The sequence below is a fragment of the Pundamilia nyererei genome, unplaced genomic scaffold (assembly GCF_000239375.1).
Source record: "Pundamilia nyererei isolate P.nyererei 1_Seehausen unplaced genomic scaffold, PunNye1.0 scaffold00028, whole genome shotgun sequence".
Taxonomy (NCBI): Eukaryota; Metazoa; Chordata; class Actinopteri; order Cichliformes; family Cichlidae; genus Pundamilia; species Pundamilia nyererei.
In genome coordinates this window covers 970,344-986,586 of record NW_005187429.1, presented here as the reverse complement: position 1 = coordinate 986,586, position 16,243 = coordinate 970,344, and the positions used below count along the sequence as shown (strand labels likewise).

Sequence of the window (16,243 nt, the reverse complement as noted above, 5' to 3'; positions counted from 1 at the left end):
TCTGTATGTAAAGGGTGTTCCTTGGACTGTCTGTGTTTGACTGACGTGTGTGGATGGAGCTGCAGCTCACCAGGGTTCGGTTTTGTTCTGAGGGGATGTTGATGGTAATTTGTGTGCGGGGATGTCGGCGGTCTGTACATAACACCGCTTTGGCACACTTACCAGCACCTCGAGCTCTCAGACAACCCAGGTCTGCAGATCAGAAGAGTTTGCATATGGTTAAAGCTTAGCTGCTCACTGTTTTTGCCTGTTGGGCTGCAGTGCACTGCAGTTGAGACAGGACCTTATAACTTGAGTTTTACTCTTTGTTTATTGAGTTAAATTAAAACTTTTGAGAAATTGGCTAAACTAATAAAGATTCAATACTGAAAACTTTTTTGGAAGGGAAAAAATACCTATTATCCAAATGTCAGACAGCTATTTTAAAGCTGATGTCTAAGTTCTGTTTAGGTTTAGCTCATGTTAAATGAGGATATTCTTGTGTATTGTAATGCAGCTCAGAATGAACAAAGTTAAGTCTTCCTTCAGACTAATGGAAAGAAACTGCTCACATTTAGTACTTTTACTCTTCCAGACTTTCTCTACTGGGCATTTATGCAAATTAGCGCATATTTAACAGGATAATACCTCATTAACATAAGTTAACATAAAATTTCATAAACTTGTATTGTCTCACTACAAGGAATTGACTGATAAGAGTTTCACGGTGACTTACTACTAATGCTCCAACTTTTTGCCTGTAAATACTACTTTCCAATAAAAATGTGTTGACATTTTTACAATTCGTAGCTTTAGAGTCTCTCACACTCTGAGCCGGAGCTCTCCACTTTACATACACCAGACTCTTCAGTTTTATTCCCGTCTATATTCTGAAGAGAGATTTGTCCCTATATTGTTCAGAGCTTGATTTATAGTATGATTTAATCATAAACATGTTTTCCTTTTCTGGTTGTGAACAGCAATTTCCAATTTATAAAGTGCCAAACGACATTCCCTTTGACTCTGCAGATAAATATTATAATGTAACAAGAATTGTGATCCTGGCTTTATCTGGTGTTCAGTTTTCCCTTCTGGAAAAGTAGGCAGATTAGTTCATATTTAGATAGATAATGCCTTATTTGCATACGTAAACCTGAAACCTCAGCAGAACTTCCAGTACGTACAAAATCACCTTCATGTAAGTAATCAAGTGTGGCATATCGATTTACCTGTATTGTCTTTCCGTGACCCTTGAAGGTCTTTTCTGAACTGAGCAGTTTCTGTCATATTTCAGGCCCAACAAAATGACTGGATCTGAAGTTAGTGAGGGTGGACTTCGCTTTTCTTACTAACCACGTCTTCACTGATATATACTAAGGTGTCAAAACTCATCATACAGGGTAGATCGTCAAATGTTGCATTTATGGGCCAAAGTGTTAAAGTGCAACATCAAGTAATGCTACTTTATGGTACTGACACTACGTAATGTGTAATGTGTGAAGCTGGAGCGACAGCGCCAGTCAACGACTCAACAAGTTGCTTGGTCACAGTGTCTCATTGAGAAGTGTTGGATAACCGAACGTTATATGCTGGATATCAAACCAATCGCAAACAAGCAAACAATAAAGCCTCGCATCTACAAAGACTTAAAATTATGATCAAATAGCCAAATGTGAGCAATATCAGCCTTGCATTCACCTATGGAAAAGGGGTAAACACCCCAAAACCGCTGCCTGCACGCGTGTCTGCTACATTTTTAGAAAGTACACACACTGTTGCTGTGTTTTTCTCATGTTTCCGTTCACCGATGATTTCCGTGGAAGGATTTTATTGTTGCGTGTATGTTTGTTGGAGCCGAAGGTTGGGGTTGCGTCAGGGTTGAGGTGATGGAGCGACGAGAGCCTGACGGTGTAGTCGAGCCGCTGCGCGGTGTCACTCAGCCTCTGCGGACCCCTTGACCCACTTCCCCCTCCCCACCTCTCATGCTTCTCTGCTGGCCTCACATACACTTTTTCCATCTTGCTCCCTCTGTTTCATCCCCCCTTCTTCTTCTTATCTGTCTAAACCTCTCGGTGGAGCCCCCTCCTCCCCTCACCACCTCTCTCTCGCTCTCACTCACTCTCTTCTCTATGTCCCCCCCTCCCTTACACCCCCCCATGCTGTTTCGGTGCTGCTGCCTGTCTCTTAGCAACAACTGCACACCCGTTAGAGCTCAGTGAGTGCTTTTACAAACACACCCAGGAAGACACACTTATACACGAGCACACTGGTGCGTGCGCGCACAAACACAACCATACACACTGGGTCTAGTTCCTCATTGAGGGTTTCTGCTGGCAGGCCTGTGAGTCTGCAAGCCTTTGTGGCAGTGAGATAGATGGGAACAGAATAGATATGCTTTACAGCTACCATGTACAGAGTCATTGCGCCTCTTAGACTACGCACCAACAGGCCAGTGGCCCAAACTGGAAATTGAGAGGTTCGAGTCTCTCTCTTTCTGTGTCGCTCCCTCTGTTTCCTTTCCCCCGCGCTTGCACAATTAGACCTAAAAGTTTTCCGAGAAAAAAAAGAAAATGTGCAAGATGAAAACTGTTCAAACAGTATCATTCATACGAGAGCTGCTCTTTGTGAAACAGATTCAACAGATCATCATGTGGGAGCAGCGCGCACCCTCGGCTGTTTTCACAGAGACAATACTACGCAACTGTGTGTTCCAAAGCCCCAGAGCCATTCACAGCAAAAAATGCACCAAAACGCATTCGCTACGTATGACGGTGATTACATTGGAATGGCGGCTGATGGATGCCAGGAGTGTTTGCTTAAAACAATGAATCACAGTGGGAGCATTTGATTGGCTGGCATCTAAAACCCTGTCAGAAAACCCCCCGCAGAGCACAGTAGAGGGATATTTGCATGTTTGTCTTTGTTTGGCGTGTGATCGTGCATGGGTTCACATGTGTGCGTGATATGTCTGTCTTTATGTGTAAATCGATGTGCGAGTGTGTGGGAGGATGGAGCTGTGGGGGCATGTTTTGCATGCGCGTTTGCGTGCTGGCATGTGTCGCTGGTGCGTGTGCGCCTCTGAGTGACAGCGCGTGCACGCATGTGTGTGCGTGAGCGCAGCGAGCGCATGTGACGCAATGCTTAATTAAAGCATGTGCTCTTCTTGTTCTCTCACAAACTGGTCAGATGAAGCCTTAATTAATGAGCGCTGTTAATTAGACGAGAGAGAAAGTGAGAATGAAAGTGGGAGAGGCGGAGGAGGGGTGGGGGAATCTGAGGTAGTGCTGGGAATGGGGGGGCTGTGTGGGTGAGAGGGGGGTTAAAGAAAGTATGTTTAGCGTGTTTGTGTTCATCTCCATGTTCGTCTGTCCCAGTTGTGTCATTCCTCAGAGCAGCAGAGCACCGAGGTTTGCTCTGCTCCATGTGTGCAGCCGCAAAACTCTGCTACAGCGAAACTCTCCCACTTCTTCTCCTCTACTCCCTCTACTCTTTTGTCTTCCTCTCGCCTCCTCTTCACCAACTTTTGCTCCCTCATTTTGCCAAAAATCTGTCTGCCTGTCTCTGCCCCGCTACCGACTCAATCATATCTTTCACCTTCCTGTTCTTCTTCTTCTTTTTTCTCTCACTCTTTTCATATGTTCTCACCCATTCACTCTCCCATTCTCCCATGTCTCACACTCCCCCTTTCTCCATCCCCGCCTTTCTCTCTCTCTCCCTGTCCTTCACCCTCCCTCCTAATCAGAGCCATATGTTGGAGAGGGAGGCAGGGAGATCTGACGATGGACATAATTGTGTTGAATGTAGACCGTGCGGTACAGTGTTGGGAGTCAGCCGTGTGCGTATGTATAAATTAAGTTTGCAAATGTTGCGTTTACTTGTGATTGGATGCAGTCACATGTGAGTCTCACACCACACGGGGCTGAGATTTCACAGCACTTCTGCCTGCACTTCTCCCCATGCTTTGGGTTTCTATAATCCCTCCATCGCTCCTGTCTTTCTGTCACCTTCATCTCTCCATCCTCTTAACACCTCTCCATTCACCACCTCTCTGCTTCCCCCTGGTGGATGTGATTATTCACACATTCTCATTCTTGTTGCACCCTCAGAGTCTAGAGCTTTGTAATGCATTTGGAATAGTTTTGGTGAAACGTGGCACGAGCAGTGACAGTGTGTGTGTATGTGTGTGTGGGCGCACGCACCCATGTCTGCTGTGCGACATGATTCAACAGTTGAATTTCTTTGCATTTTTCAACAACATATACGTCCTCTCACTCAAATATCGCACATGCGGCAAAAACATTACTGTCGCGTATTGATGATCCTCTGAGTATTTATACCAGCATACGCTTGTACCCACACTATGCTGGAACACATCAGAATGAAACACTAACTACAATTAGACTTTAAAAATTTATACTGCAAGTCATCCTCCAAAATAATTGCATGAGATAGTGCAGCCCGCACCAAAATACTGATTCTAGTCTGGCCTGATGCATGCTGTGACATCATGTACTAATCTCTTTTTCTCTTGTTCTTTCTGCTCCACCCTCCTCCTTTCTTTTTTCTCCTTTCATTTCCCCCCACTCCGCATTTTCCTCCACCTTCTTCAACTCTTTGTCCCTTCCCCCTGTCTGTATCTCTATCTTTCTTTCTCTCACTCCAGCAACCATGGGCAAAAGACAGGAGCAGAGGGGAGAGGGAGAAGTATGTGAGCTCTCCACTGCAGTATTGATGACCCAATGATCCCCTGCAGAACAGAGCCAGTCAGGCAGACAGAGTGAGGCTCAACTCAGAATCAAAATCAGAATCAGTGCCATGATCGTTTGGTAAAAGCAACAAATTGAACAGGATATGAATGGTAAATGTAATCTAATGTTGTAATGCTGCTGTGTGGGTGGCACAGTTAATAGAGGAGAGTGCATCATGGATTAGGTTTATGGCCCATTGCCAAAAATGTTGACGATTCGATTTCACAATCGCAATTACATCTCTGCAAATTTTTCTACGTGTTCCATAATTTATGCTTAGCAAAAGCCATTTTTGGGGGTGGGGAGACTCATGGGGTTTGGATTAAATGTCTTAAATTCAAGGAGGAGGTTTTAACATATTTATGGGCTTACTTTTCAGTTGGTAATATTGTTTTCGTATCTGTCTTTAGGTTTTTGAGTCTTCTTGCCAGCTGTTAGAGGACGACAGCTACAAAGAAGAAATACCCATTTACATAAATCTGAAAACATCCATCTTTTCCCTGCCTCAGTGCCAGCAAAACTGTGTCCTGAATGAGTAGCTTATCAGATCACCTGCATTCAGGCCAAACTGGGGCTCCAGTGGGCTGTGGTGAGGCTCGGGCTGAAGAAAAGGGGTGTGTGCCGGGGCTCGAGGAGCTTGAAGCGCTCGAAGGAGCGGAGTTCTGGACCAGGGAGCTCACGCTTCAGGGGGGGTTCCAGGATCCTTCTCATGATGGACTGACACTGGTAACATCCGACCACATTCCCTCCTCCTCTCCGTCTGCCCTGGCCAACGGCCTCCATCTTCAGAGGAGGCTGGGGCACAGCAGTTGCCGGCGGCGGCAGACTGAGACTCACACGACTGCTGAGACACATACGTTTGCAGAGACGTTTCGAAACATGCAAACACACATAGACCCAGATGTGCATGCACAGGCTTTTTCTCATGCAAATATGGAGAACTGTGGACTCACGGATGTGAACTCACACGCAGCTTCTGTAGGGCCAGAACTCTCCAAATCTCTTACACCAGAGGCCATACACTCACCGCAGCCCTTGTCTTTGGCGCTAGGCAATCATCCTGCCTCCACCAATCAGCTGGCAGCCCCGGTCCGAACTGCAGAGACAGACGTGCCCTCAACATTTTGTCCAGTCCCTGCTGGTCCAAACTCAAACACTGACTCCTCCCCACTTCCCATAGAGACAGAAAAAAAGTATGCACTCCGTAGCTCTGGACGTCCCCGCTTTCCCTGTCACCTGCGCAAATCCTCACGCCTCCGCAGAAGCATTGAGGATGGGGAAAAAAAAGCAGGGAGGGAAAAGGGAGGAGAGGAGGATGAGGAAGTATTAGAGGAAAAGATCTGGAGGGTAAAAGAGGAGGAGGTGGCAGTTGGTGATAAAGAAGAGCATTCATCTGTGGAGGCTGTTCTCCCTGCAGTTACCAGTCACACAGACACTGCTCTTGCTCTAACTGTACCTAAACCTGTTCCTAAAGCTATACCTAAACCTGGTCCCAGACTCGGCTATAGACCTGGACCTAAATCCAGGTCCAGGCCCTCAACGAAACCTGTTCATAAAGCAGGCCCTAAAAGTGTAATGAAACAGCGTCAGGCAGCCCAGGCTATCCACGATCACGCTACTCCTCATCTCTCATTTGGGAACACGCCCACAATCCCTGGATCTCTGCTATCGATGAAGGAGGAACCCGTTGCGGAGTTGAGGGTATGTCCTCCCAGTAATGGCAGACGTGGGCGTTTTGTTGGTGTAAGTTTATTTTTTAGTCACATATCGCTGCATCACCACTTCTTTTTGACATTACATATAACGTCATATTATTCACTAATGAACATTGAGTCAATTTGCTGTCGCAGCTGTTTTACCTTTGTGTCTGCTTTACAGGTGAGGAGGATTGTTGTCAAAGTGGCACGCATTCCAGTCAGCCTTAGCCGGCGACAGAAGAGCTACAAAATTTCTAATCTGGAAACGATCACGGGGACGGAAAAGAGTAATGATGGCAACGTGGAGGGCTCAGAGGCAGCCCGAGAGCCAACTGCGCTCCTCCGAATGAAAAACAACGGAAAGAGTGTGATGGTGATGTTCCCTCCCGGAGAGCTCCCTGTTATCCTCAAACGCAGGCGGGGACGACCGCCTAAACAGCCCCTGCCAGGAATACAGGGGGAGCCTCCAAATGCTGGGAACCCTGGTGGTAATGGAGACCAGCCCAAGAAGCCCCGGAGGCGGCGACGGACTAAACTCCCTTATCCTTATCCATCCTATGTTAATGACACGAATGATGTGAAAACCGAATATGGGGATGTTCTCTCCAAACTGGCCTTTTTAAACCGCCAGCCTCCTGCCACTGGCCGCTGCTCCCCCCCTCGTTGCTGGACACCTAGTGAGCCAGAAAGTTTTCATACCCCCTCAGAAAACCCTGGAATATCCACCCTGCTCCACCGGCTCACTGGGTTTAGACGCCCACGGGGTGGCAGAGGAGGAGGTGTTGGACGGGGAGGAGGAGCAGCAGGGGGGATCGGAGGCAGAGAGTGTAATAAGAGCACCTTCAGTGACTTCTTTGAATCTATCGGAAAAAAGCGGAAACTGAGCCCCCTGTCTGAGCATGGATTACCTAGGAAAAGAGGGAAGGGTGTGGGTGGAGGTGGGGTGGGCAGAGGAGGCGGTGTAGTAGGAACAGTGCCTGGGGGTGAGAAAATAGTCAGGAGGAGACGTATGAAAAAAAATGGTGCATTCAAAGGGAGTGGGGTGTCCATGGGGCAAGACTGGCCCAATGGGGCAGGTGGCTGGGGTGAAGAGGGACCTATGGATAAACAGAAAGGCTTGGGTGGGTATCAGCTCTGTGGAACTCCAAGGGGGGGCTTCTCCTCCTGTGAGCTTGGACGGGGAGGTGCCTACAGCAGCCCAGGTGGGAGCAGAGGGGTTGGGCCAGCTGGGGAGGACTCACAAGGCCTCTTCGCTGGTTATTTCCGATCACTGCTCGACTCTGATGATTCCTCGGACCTGCTGGACATCTCCTCCGCACAGTCTGACCCCCGCAAAGCTTCATCTACCCCTGGATACGAGCCATCCAGCCCAGCTACCAGTCACAACTGGTCTACCGCATTCTCTAAGTGGAGCACTAAGGGTGCAAGTTCTGGGGCGGAGGGTTCAGGTCAGACACCTGGCTCCTCAAGCAGGCCTCCATATAGCTATGCCAGCCTGGCCCAAACATCCCCCACCACTTCTACCTATCCTAAATCCACTCCTCCATCTCTCTCACACTCTCCTAGCTCCCCCCATCCCGCCTCTTATGGCCACTACTCTTCTGGCTACTCCTGCTCCTCTCCTGTGGTGCCACAGAGATCCTCAGACTGCAGCTGGTCTGGTAACAACATTGGCAAGGCCAACCCTGTCGGTCCAATGGGTTATTCTAGCTATCAAGCCACAGCCAAGCGGGGCTACGGTGGATATCCAAGTGCAAGTCATTCCTCTGCAATGCGAGGGGACCCAACAGGGCCGACGTCACCTGGAGGAGGATACATGTCTGTGGCCAAAAGTAGCCCCTTCAGCTCCTCCTCCCTAGAGGGTTACAAACAATACAACCCCAATCAGTGGAACTTCAGGTAAATCACTTCTACCACTCAGGTGTCATTAAAAGAAATCCTACATTAACTAATGGAAGTAAATCTTAAATTATCACACAAACATTTGACTTGGTTTTAATGAAACTTAAATGTAAATGTAGGTAATTAAATATTTTATTTGACAATAAACAAAAAAAAGGTGCAAATCAGGCTTTTAGATATCTGAAAAACCCGATCACGTCTGATGATTATATTTCTCAGGATGAATGTTTCACTCCAGCATGCAATTTTCAATATCACCATGCCCGCCTTGTGAAAATTAAAATTTTGGCTAAATATTCCTCATCCTTACCCAGCTTACAAGTGCACTGTCATAGCCTGCCACTGAGATTTCTCCTGTTACTGATTTGTGAAACTGCAACAAAGAGCAGGGAAAACTCTTTTGCACAAATACTGCTTAAGTGTTTTTATTTATTGTATAATACATGTTGGTATTCTTATTATTTATTTTTTTCAGACAAGGTTACAGTGGCTGGTCAACAGACAGCTTTGGACCTCAGTACCATGGCTATAGTGAATATGGATCCAATGAGTCCAAAGACATCTTGGATATCTCAAACTACACCCCCCAGAAGGCCAAGCGACAACCTTTCCCTGAAAGTTTGTCAGAATCTTCTTCTGACTCTTCACATCTTGGCTCTGCAGCCACTAATAGTGGCCCTAGTTCCACATGTGGCACGTACAAACAGAATGAGGTTGTTTCTGTTAGTGGAGAAGGGGGCCAGTCAAGTCTGTCCAGCCTGGAGAAGCTGATGATGGACTGGCATGAGAGTGCCTCGGGACCTTCTTATAACTGGAGCCAGAATGTCCTCTTCCAGGGCGGGGGGACCAACAAACCCGGCCGTGGTCGCAGGAAACGCACTGAGCCACATTTAGAAAAAGAAGGAGTTTCTGCTTTGCACTCTGATTCCCCATCCAGTCCCTCACCAACACCTGCTCCTGGACCTAAGCGCGGAGGGGTCGGAGGACGGGGCAGGGGGTCGAGAGGAGGCAGAGGAGGTCTGTCTCCCTGTCAGAGGGAGAGGCCAGCGGGATCCAAAGGGAGGGGCAAGGCTGCGTCTACGTCAGCGGTGGGACCAGCGGTGTCTGCTGTAGGTCCAGAGGGGTCCGGGCTGTTTCAGGAAGGGCTGGATTATTACAGTGGAGACAGTAGCAGCCTTTCTCCTTTGGCCACTCCTAATCCTGCGCCACCTTCCAGCTACCTCCAGGACCCCTGTGAGTACCCCTCCCCCTATTCTGCCCACCCCTCCACACCATCCTCTGAGGAGCGATATCCGGCCTTATACCCTGGAGAATCCTCCTCTTCCCTCTCACCCAGTGTTTCCTCTCCCCCTTATCCACCCAAGCCCACCCCTCCTCCACACCAGTCCTACCACCTTGTCCCCTCCAGGACCTTCTCCCCCTCTTGCTCCCCCTCACCACGGCTAACACCCCACTGCGGCACTGCACTCAGTCCCTCGCACCGCCCCCCTCTGAAAGACCCCCAGTTTTCACAGTACGACTCGCCCAGCTACTGCAGCTCCCCCTACTGGTACGGACAGACATCGCACAGCGGCAGCCCAAGCCCACACGCTCACTCAAATACAGCTGTGCACGCACACAGCAACCCGCACGCAAGTCCACATGGGAGCACACCGGCTAATTCGCTCTCTAGCCCAAATGCAAACACGCACACACATCTGACTCCAACTCCGCACGACGCACATCATCCCAGCACACAGCCCCACCTGAGCTCACACACAAACACGCATCCAACATCGCACCTACAGAGCAGCCCTCTCTCGCACTCCAACAATCAACCCCACCTCAATGCACACACCAACCTCAACACCCACCTCCCTTCGCATACACACTCCAACCCCAGCCCCGGCCTCCATTGCCATGCAACACCTATGCTTTATGAGGAGCGCAGCCCTCCCGCCGCCATTACCCCACACAAGCGGGATATGACCTCCCACGCCATGAGCACGGGTCATCGGCAGGGGCCCTTGCCTCACTCCCCGTACCCCAAACCTCCCCTGGACTCCTCGCCCCATCAGGAGGACACTAGTGGCTACTCTGTGCCCCAGCAATCCTATCAAGGCATGGGACACCGCTACCCCTCCCAGGCGGCTCAGGGTGGCGGGGTGCTGTGCCAGCTCCTGGACCCAGCCGGTGATGACAGCTTCAGCGTCACAAGCCTGTAACGGCAGGTGAGTGACTGTCGAGGACAACGTAGGTATGGAAAAGGGTGGAAATGCATAAACAGATCCATAAACTGTTAAGCAATGAATGTTACATAATATTCAACTGGATGTAGAAGCAAAATCATTTTTTTTATTACTGTTTTGTTATTATTAGACTTACCCCATAAACATGATCATAAAAGGCCAATTCATATCTTCAGTGTATCTAGAACACCAACAGTAAAGGCAGCTTAAAAGACGATGTGTGCTGATAGCACTTATTTGCAGAGCAACACTAACAACAGTATTTTTGTCCAATGATAAATGGAACAGGTCACCTTTTAGTAATAACCCATCAAAAACAATTTAAGCCTCGTCGTGCGAAGCTTATATCTGTGTGCATGAGCAATTTTGTGCCAAGCAACTTTTACAGTAAAAGACGCTACCTTTAATCTGTTTTTGAGCTAATGGGGGGAAAGGACATCAATAATAAAATTGTTTCTTTTCTTTTTTTTAGATCTAAGATACAAAATACTTTAAAAAGGGTGTAGGATGGTCTCACCAACCCTGTAAAACCAAACAATGCTAAAGACATGGGTTCAAAGTTGCATGTTTGAGCCCTGCTCTGCACACTCTCTAGGACCACATTTGCACATTCTTTTTGCCAATTTAATGGAGGTTACAGGTGAATTTGAATGTGTTTTGCTGCAGTTTGTATTTCAAAACCTCTCTAGCTTGTTAAACCCCATATATTTATCTTTAGGCTGAAATGCAAAAGTGCAATTTTCATCAAAATGGACACATCGCTCTGACTAAAATATCCTAAAAATCTTTGTTTTTTTAATAGAAAGTGTCTCATATTACTTTTATTGTCTCTTCTGATCTCTTGTTGTCTCTCCCTCTCTCCGTTTTCCTTTCAGGTGCATTCGATTCAAGCTTTTACAGATTTGCAAACATTTTTTCTTTTTCTTTTCTTTCTTTTCCTTTTTTTAAGGGGACTTCTTTGTGAGGGACTGCGAAATGAAGGGTGAGAATTTAGCTGCCAGCTTTTGGACAGTTAAAGCTTTAATTCTCCAGCACTGACAATCAAGATCAACTCACGTACTCGAGCATGCACATACACAAATGCACACGCGCGCGCAAACGCGAGACACGCTTGCGCGGATTTGTTCACTACCTAAACATGACCACATGAAGTCGTACGTGTGCGCACTCACACGCTGGAATGAGGGAACGGCCAGGAGGAGCTGACAGATGAATACCAGACGCTGACGGACAAAGACAAACCTATCTCCTCATCCCTTGGAGTCCTGCTGTGATACATGGAGGACTCTGTTTCCCTTAGAAGTCTAACTCACCAAATCTTTGCGTTATTTATTTTATTTTTTCCCTGTATCTGCAATGTGGGCAAACTAGGATCACACTACTCGCTCTTTCTCTCTGTGTTTATTTCCCCTGTTTTCTCTCCTCCTCTGCTAAACCAGCAACTGTGTTCTGCTCTCAGCTCTGCATTTCTGTCTTGTGCCCAAACTCGAACCGCATCTGAGCCCGAATCAACTTCTGAAATGCCATAAGCCTAGCAAATGTCCCTCTCTGTGCACTCCTTGTGTTGTGTCCCATAAGAGAAAAAGTGGACTCAATCAGTTTCTGCTCTTGAAATACCAGCATCTGTACATATGACTCCAGCTCCAAGCCAGGGGGCCTCTCTTTCGCTGTGAAGGCCCATCATCAACTTGCCCTCCTCTGCGTTCTGCCATGGTTTCTCTGCTCTGTGGGGTGGGTGGGAGGGAGGGGTGGGGGGTTGGGGATACTGCAGCATGGAGACTTAACATCCTGTGTTTTGCTGTTTTAACTACAAGGGAAAGAGACATTGAAATTACACAACGGCCCCAAAGAGACTCTTGTTTTCTGTGTGTGAGTTTGAGACGGAGCGGCTGCGTTCGTGTGACATGCATGTTTTTGTGTGTACGTGTGCCTACATGTGCGTGTATGGGCGTGTGCGTGTGTGTGCCTGTGGGGTCAAAAGGAGTGAAGCTTCCCAGACACCAAAGTCTTGGCGGGGCCTAATTCTTTCTTTCACTCTCTCCCTTCTTTTTTCTGTGGTCTTGTGTTGTTTGGTGGTTTTTGTGATGAAAAAAAATAAATAAATTGTATATCTGTCTGTTACATATCATGTATGTATCTGAGGTGCAAAATATTTAAATACACATTCTGTTCTTGCCATTGGTAATCTCGTCTATAGCATTGAGCTTCTTTGCCGGATTAAGGGGGGAGGTGTGAGTGTGTTTGTGTGTGGCTGTGTTTTAGAGCCTCCCTGAGTATTGGGCTTTGCCCAGGCTGTCTGGGACTGTGAGCGAGTGTGCGAGCGAGCGAGTTCACTCAAGGACACAATTCGACAGGGAGTGAAAGGGAGGGGAGGAGAGGAATAGATGGTGGGGAGAGAGCAGGGGAGGATACGTTGGAGGGAAAAGAAAGAAACCAGACTGAGGAAATCAGAAAAAGGTGTTGAATTGGTTCTTAAAGCCATTAAAACAAAACAAAAAAAATGCACAAAATTGTAGTTTCACAATTCATCCAAATAAGGAAATGTTTTAAAGCAAGCAACCAAAGACTGCTGGTACGGGAGAGAGCTGACAGGAAAGGAACCCATGCCTATTTCATGCCCTCGCAGGGAAACTTGCTACTATACGGCAAATACTGTACATCTGCAGCTTGTGTATATGCATGTGCATGCCAGACAGAGAATTAGAGAGAAAGAAAGCAGATGGGCTAAGTTTACTGGCTGCATTTTGTGTACAGTTTGTCAACAGACTGACTAAATAGACTCAGACATGGCCGGAGGAAATGTGTTTGCTGTGACATTCCACTGTATGGTGGAAGGGTGCACGAACTGTCAACAACATTACATGACAGACCGAGAGGGGGATGGTGCAGAGCGACAGCTCTCTTTCAGACTTTCCTTTTGTGTGGCATTTCTATAAAACACTGCAATTTCATTTATATGCAACTGCTTCGTTTTTGTGTGTGTTTAATTTAGGGAAAATCGCAGCCAATTTCATCCCACACCAGAAGCAAATCTAATAACAGTAATCTGTCATTATCGGTACAATAATTTCTCAAGTTAAGCAGAGGTAACACTAGAAGCCATCCATTTCTATTATTTAGCATATTTGTGGACATTTTAGGGGTTTATTAATGAAAATGTCCTAAACTATATCATGGAAACACATTTATATAATTGCATCATTTTACTCAGATGCCATTCATTTTGTATTTATACTCCAGCATACAAGAAAGAACCTAAAATTACTTAAAACTGGGTTAACACACCGATAAGTATGGTTTGTGATAAATAGATGTATAGAATATGAAGATTTCTGATGCCAAGTAGCCTAGGACATTAATGTGGAGCAAAATAAGCATTTAGAGTTCTAGTATAAACTTTCCAAACTTCAATAAAAGTACAGACCACAGGCAGTGATTGTGCATCTTAAATATGACAGCCTGGAGTTTTATTTATTTATTCAATATTTTTTTAATACCCTAATAATAAATTTATGACTCACACTGGTATGGTGGAAGAATATCAGTAGTTGGTCATCTTTTTGATAAATAAAGATTTTATTTTTACGGTAGAGGTGGCCTGTTTGCCCAATATAAAAACGAAATGGTGTTTTTCTTTAATCCTACATGCCTGTTAATTATAACCTAGTTACTTATAGGTTAAATAAAGCGGGGGTCACTGTGTCAATAAGGCCACCGCTGACCGAGGAATGCGCTTCGTCATCAGCAACTTTCCCCTGGGGATAACGAGAAGGAGGAGGTCGCGGAGGAAAGTGGAGGAGGGGAGTTCTCAGCTGGGACTTTCCTCTGCCCTCCAGGAAAACCGAAAAAAAGGGTAAAAAAAAAAAAAAGTTAAATCACAGGGCACAGCGCCGGAGATGTTCGCCGGAGCCGTCGCGGAAGTGGAGGTATGCGGACCTGTGCGCCGTGGAGGGGCCGCTGCGGTGTCTCCCTCCGCTCGGGAGTACTACTCCTCTTAATCCCACCGTTTCTCCTCGCGCTCCAGCTCCTTGTCGTCGGGTCACTTTTACCTGGAGTCGCGCGGGTGTGGATGGGGTTAGAGGAGCGGGACGGAGGGGTCGCCTTTTCCGTTATCAGCATTGAACCGAAGCGGAGCTCACGGCATCGGGGGACGCCCGGTGTGGCTGAGGAGGAGGCAGAGGTGGACGACGGGCAGAGGAGGGGGGAGGGGGCACGAGCGTACGAGGACGAGAACGAGATGCACTCGCGCCAGGTTCGTAAAGAAGTAGGGAAATAAGTTTATGCGTGGAATGTTTTATTATAGTACACGTGTAAATGTTTTGGGATGACTTGCATTTTTAATTTTAACTTAAATTACCAATATATTAAATTTATGAATGAAGTTTAGAAATAATTTTAAAAATGAACTAAGTGGGAGACAGATACTGGGATCACTGGGATTCAACAGGACTGCCACCCTGCTGCTGCTGCTGCTGCGTCCTCATCCAGTTCATTTATTATGCTGGGCCAGTTTGTGCACGACTCCCTGCATGATTACAGGCATGATGGGACAGGTGAGGGCAGGGGGCGCAGCTCAGCGCTGACCCCACATCAGAGAGAGATGACAGCTGTTCCCGTCTTTCTGTCTTTGCCCTTCAGCTGCAGAGTGCTACAGCCTCCATCTGTGTTTGTGTGTAGGTGCATCTGTCCCCTCTTCACCTCTCACTCCTCTCGCCCTCTCGCTTTCACTCTGCTCTTCTCTCACTGTCTCTTTATCTGCCCAAGGCTAAACTCTGACTCATTCTAGTGAATCATCACCTCCCCCCCCCCACACACGCTCCCCACAGAGGTTGCCATGGTGACCAAAAAGGTTCATTCTGAGTTAGGTGGGGTGCAGATTGATGGTGATGGTGGGGTTGTGTGTGCAAACGTGTGTTTGTATGTTACACCGCCTTAGGCAAATACCAGCAGGACGGAGGTCAGTGCCTGTGACCTGGCTCCTCTGCACTCCTACCTGGGCACTCGCACACTTTACTGCTATTCCTATACATTATTTAACCACATTCAGAATTCTCTTGGATGTGTTGGTATTCCTTGCGCTGGAGTATATATAAATATACATGTCATGCATGTTCCCAGGTGGGACCCAGAGCATTGGAAGTGCAGCTGTGGGCAGCAGGCGAGCCATCCTTCACAGCAGAGCTCAATCGAATCATCTCATATATCACAAGGCCACAGGTAGGCTGCGCAGAGCACCATCCAAAATGCTGCAGTGAAAAATGTTTCCTTCACAAAGTTATCCGAAACTGAAAGAGCAAAAATAATCAGAGGGTTTGAAATGTCTGAGAGTGATTTCAAAACTCCCTAACATCATTTACTTTATGTAACGCAACCTGAAGTCTGGTAATTTTTTAACCGTTTACGGGACTGTAGAACAATGAGACTATAGTAAGCCTACAGCATAACACACATTTCACAAGATTACAGATAAGCAATGAGAAATAACAGGATGAATACAACTTGAAGTTATAAAGGACTTGTATGTGCAGTAATACACATCGAATGTCGAATGCACAAACTTTTGGCTTGTGACCCTTTAAAAAGTGTCTGCTATATTTCACGAGAAAAGTCAAGGAAGAAAAATCAGGTTTTTATTTGCAGACGGCTTTCTTCATCTTTCCTGTCTGTTTAAAAATCTGGTCTCATGACA

General features: G+C 47.0%; 2 protein-coding genes across 6 annotated transcripts in view; both read left to right on the top strand.

The window, feature by feature from the left end:
• ahdc1 (AT hook, DNA binding motif, containing 1) overlaps positions 1 to 12,275 on the top strand; it is a 19,635-nt gene extending 7,360 nt beyond the window's left edge. Inside the window, exons 2-6 of one of the 5 annotated variants that reach the window (XM_013909606.1) lie at positions 4,643 to 4,756; positions 5,138 to 6,470; positions 6,606 to 8,323; positions 8,802 to 10,536; positions 11,430 to 12,275. In XM_013909606.1, coding sequence (XP_013765060.1) covers positions 5,259 to 6,470; positions 6,606 to 8,323; positions 8,802 to 10,530 — 4,659 coding nt within the window. In that variant the 5' untranslated portion in view covers positions 4,643 to 4,756; positions 5,138 to 5,258 and the 3' untranslated portion in view covers positions 10,531 to 10,536; positions 11,430 to 12,275. Of the gene's footprint in view, positions 1 to 4,642; positions 4,838 to 5,137; positions 6,471 to 6,605; positions 8,324 to 8,801; positions 10,537 to 11,429 lie in introns of all 5 variants that reach the window. The other 4 variants (XM_013909609.1, XM_013909607.1, XM_013909605.1 and 1 more) reach the window with 4 other exon arrangements.
• Positions 12,276 to 14,324: 2,049 nt separating this feature from the next.
• The window catches only part of LOC102211843 (methyltransferase-like protein 24), a 6,571-nt gene continuing 4,652 nt past the window's right edge, over positions 14,325 to 16,243 (top strand). The window contains exons 1-2 of the mRNA XM_005728306.1: positions 14,325 to 14,806; positions 15,673 to 15,771. Of these exons, the coding sequence (XP_005728363.1) occupies positions 14,483 to 14,806; positions 15,673 to 15,771 (423 nt within the window). The 5' untranslated portion in view covers positions 14,325 to 14,482. The remainder of the gene's footprint in view (positions 14,807 to 15,672; positions 15,772 to 16,243) is intronic.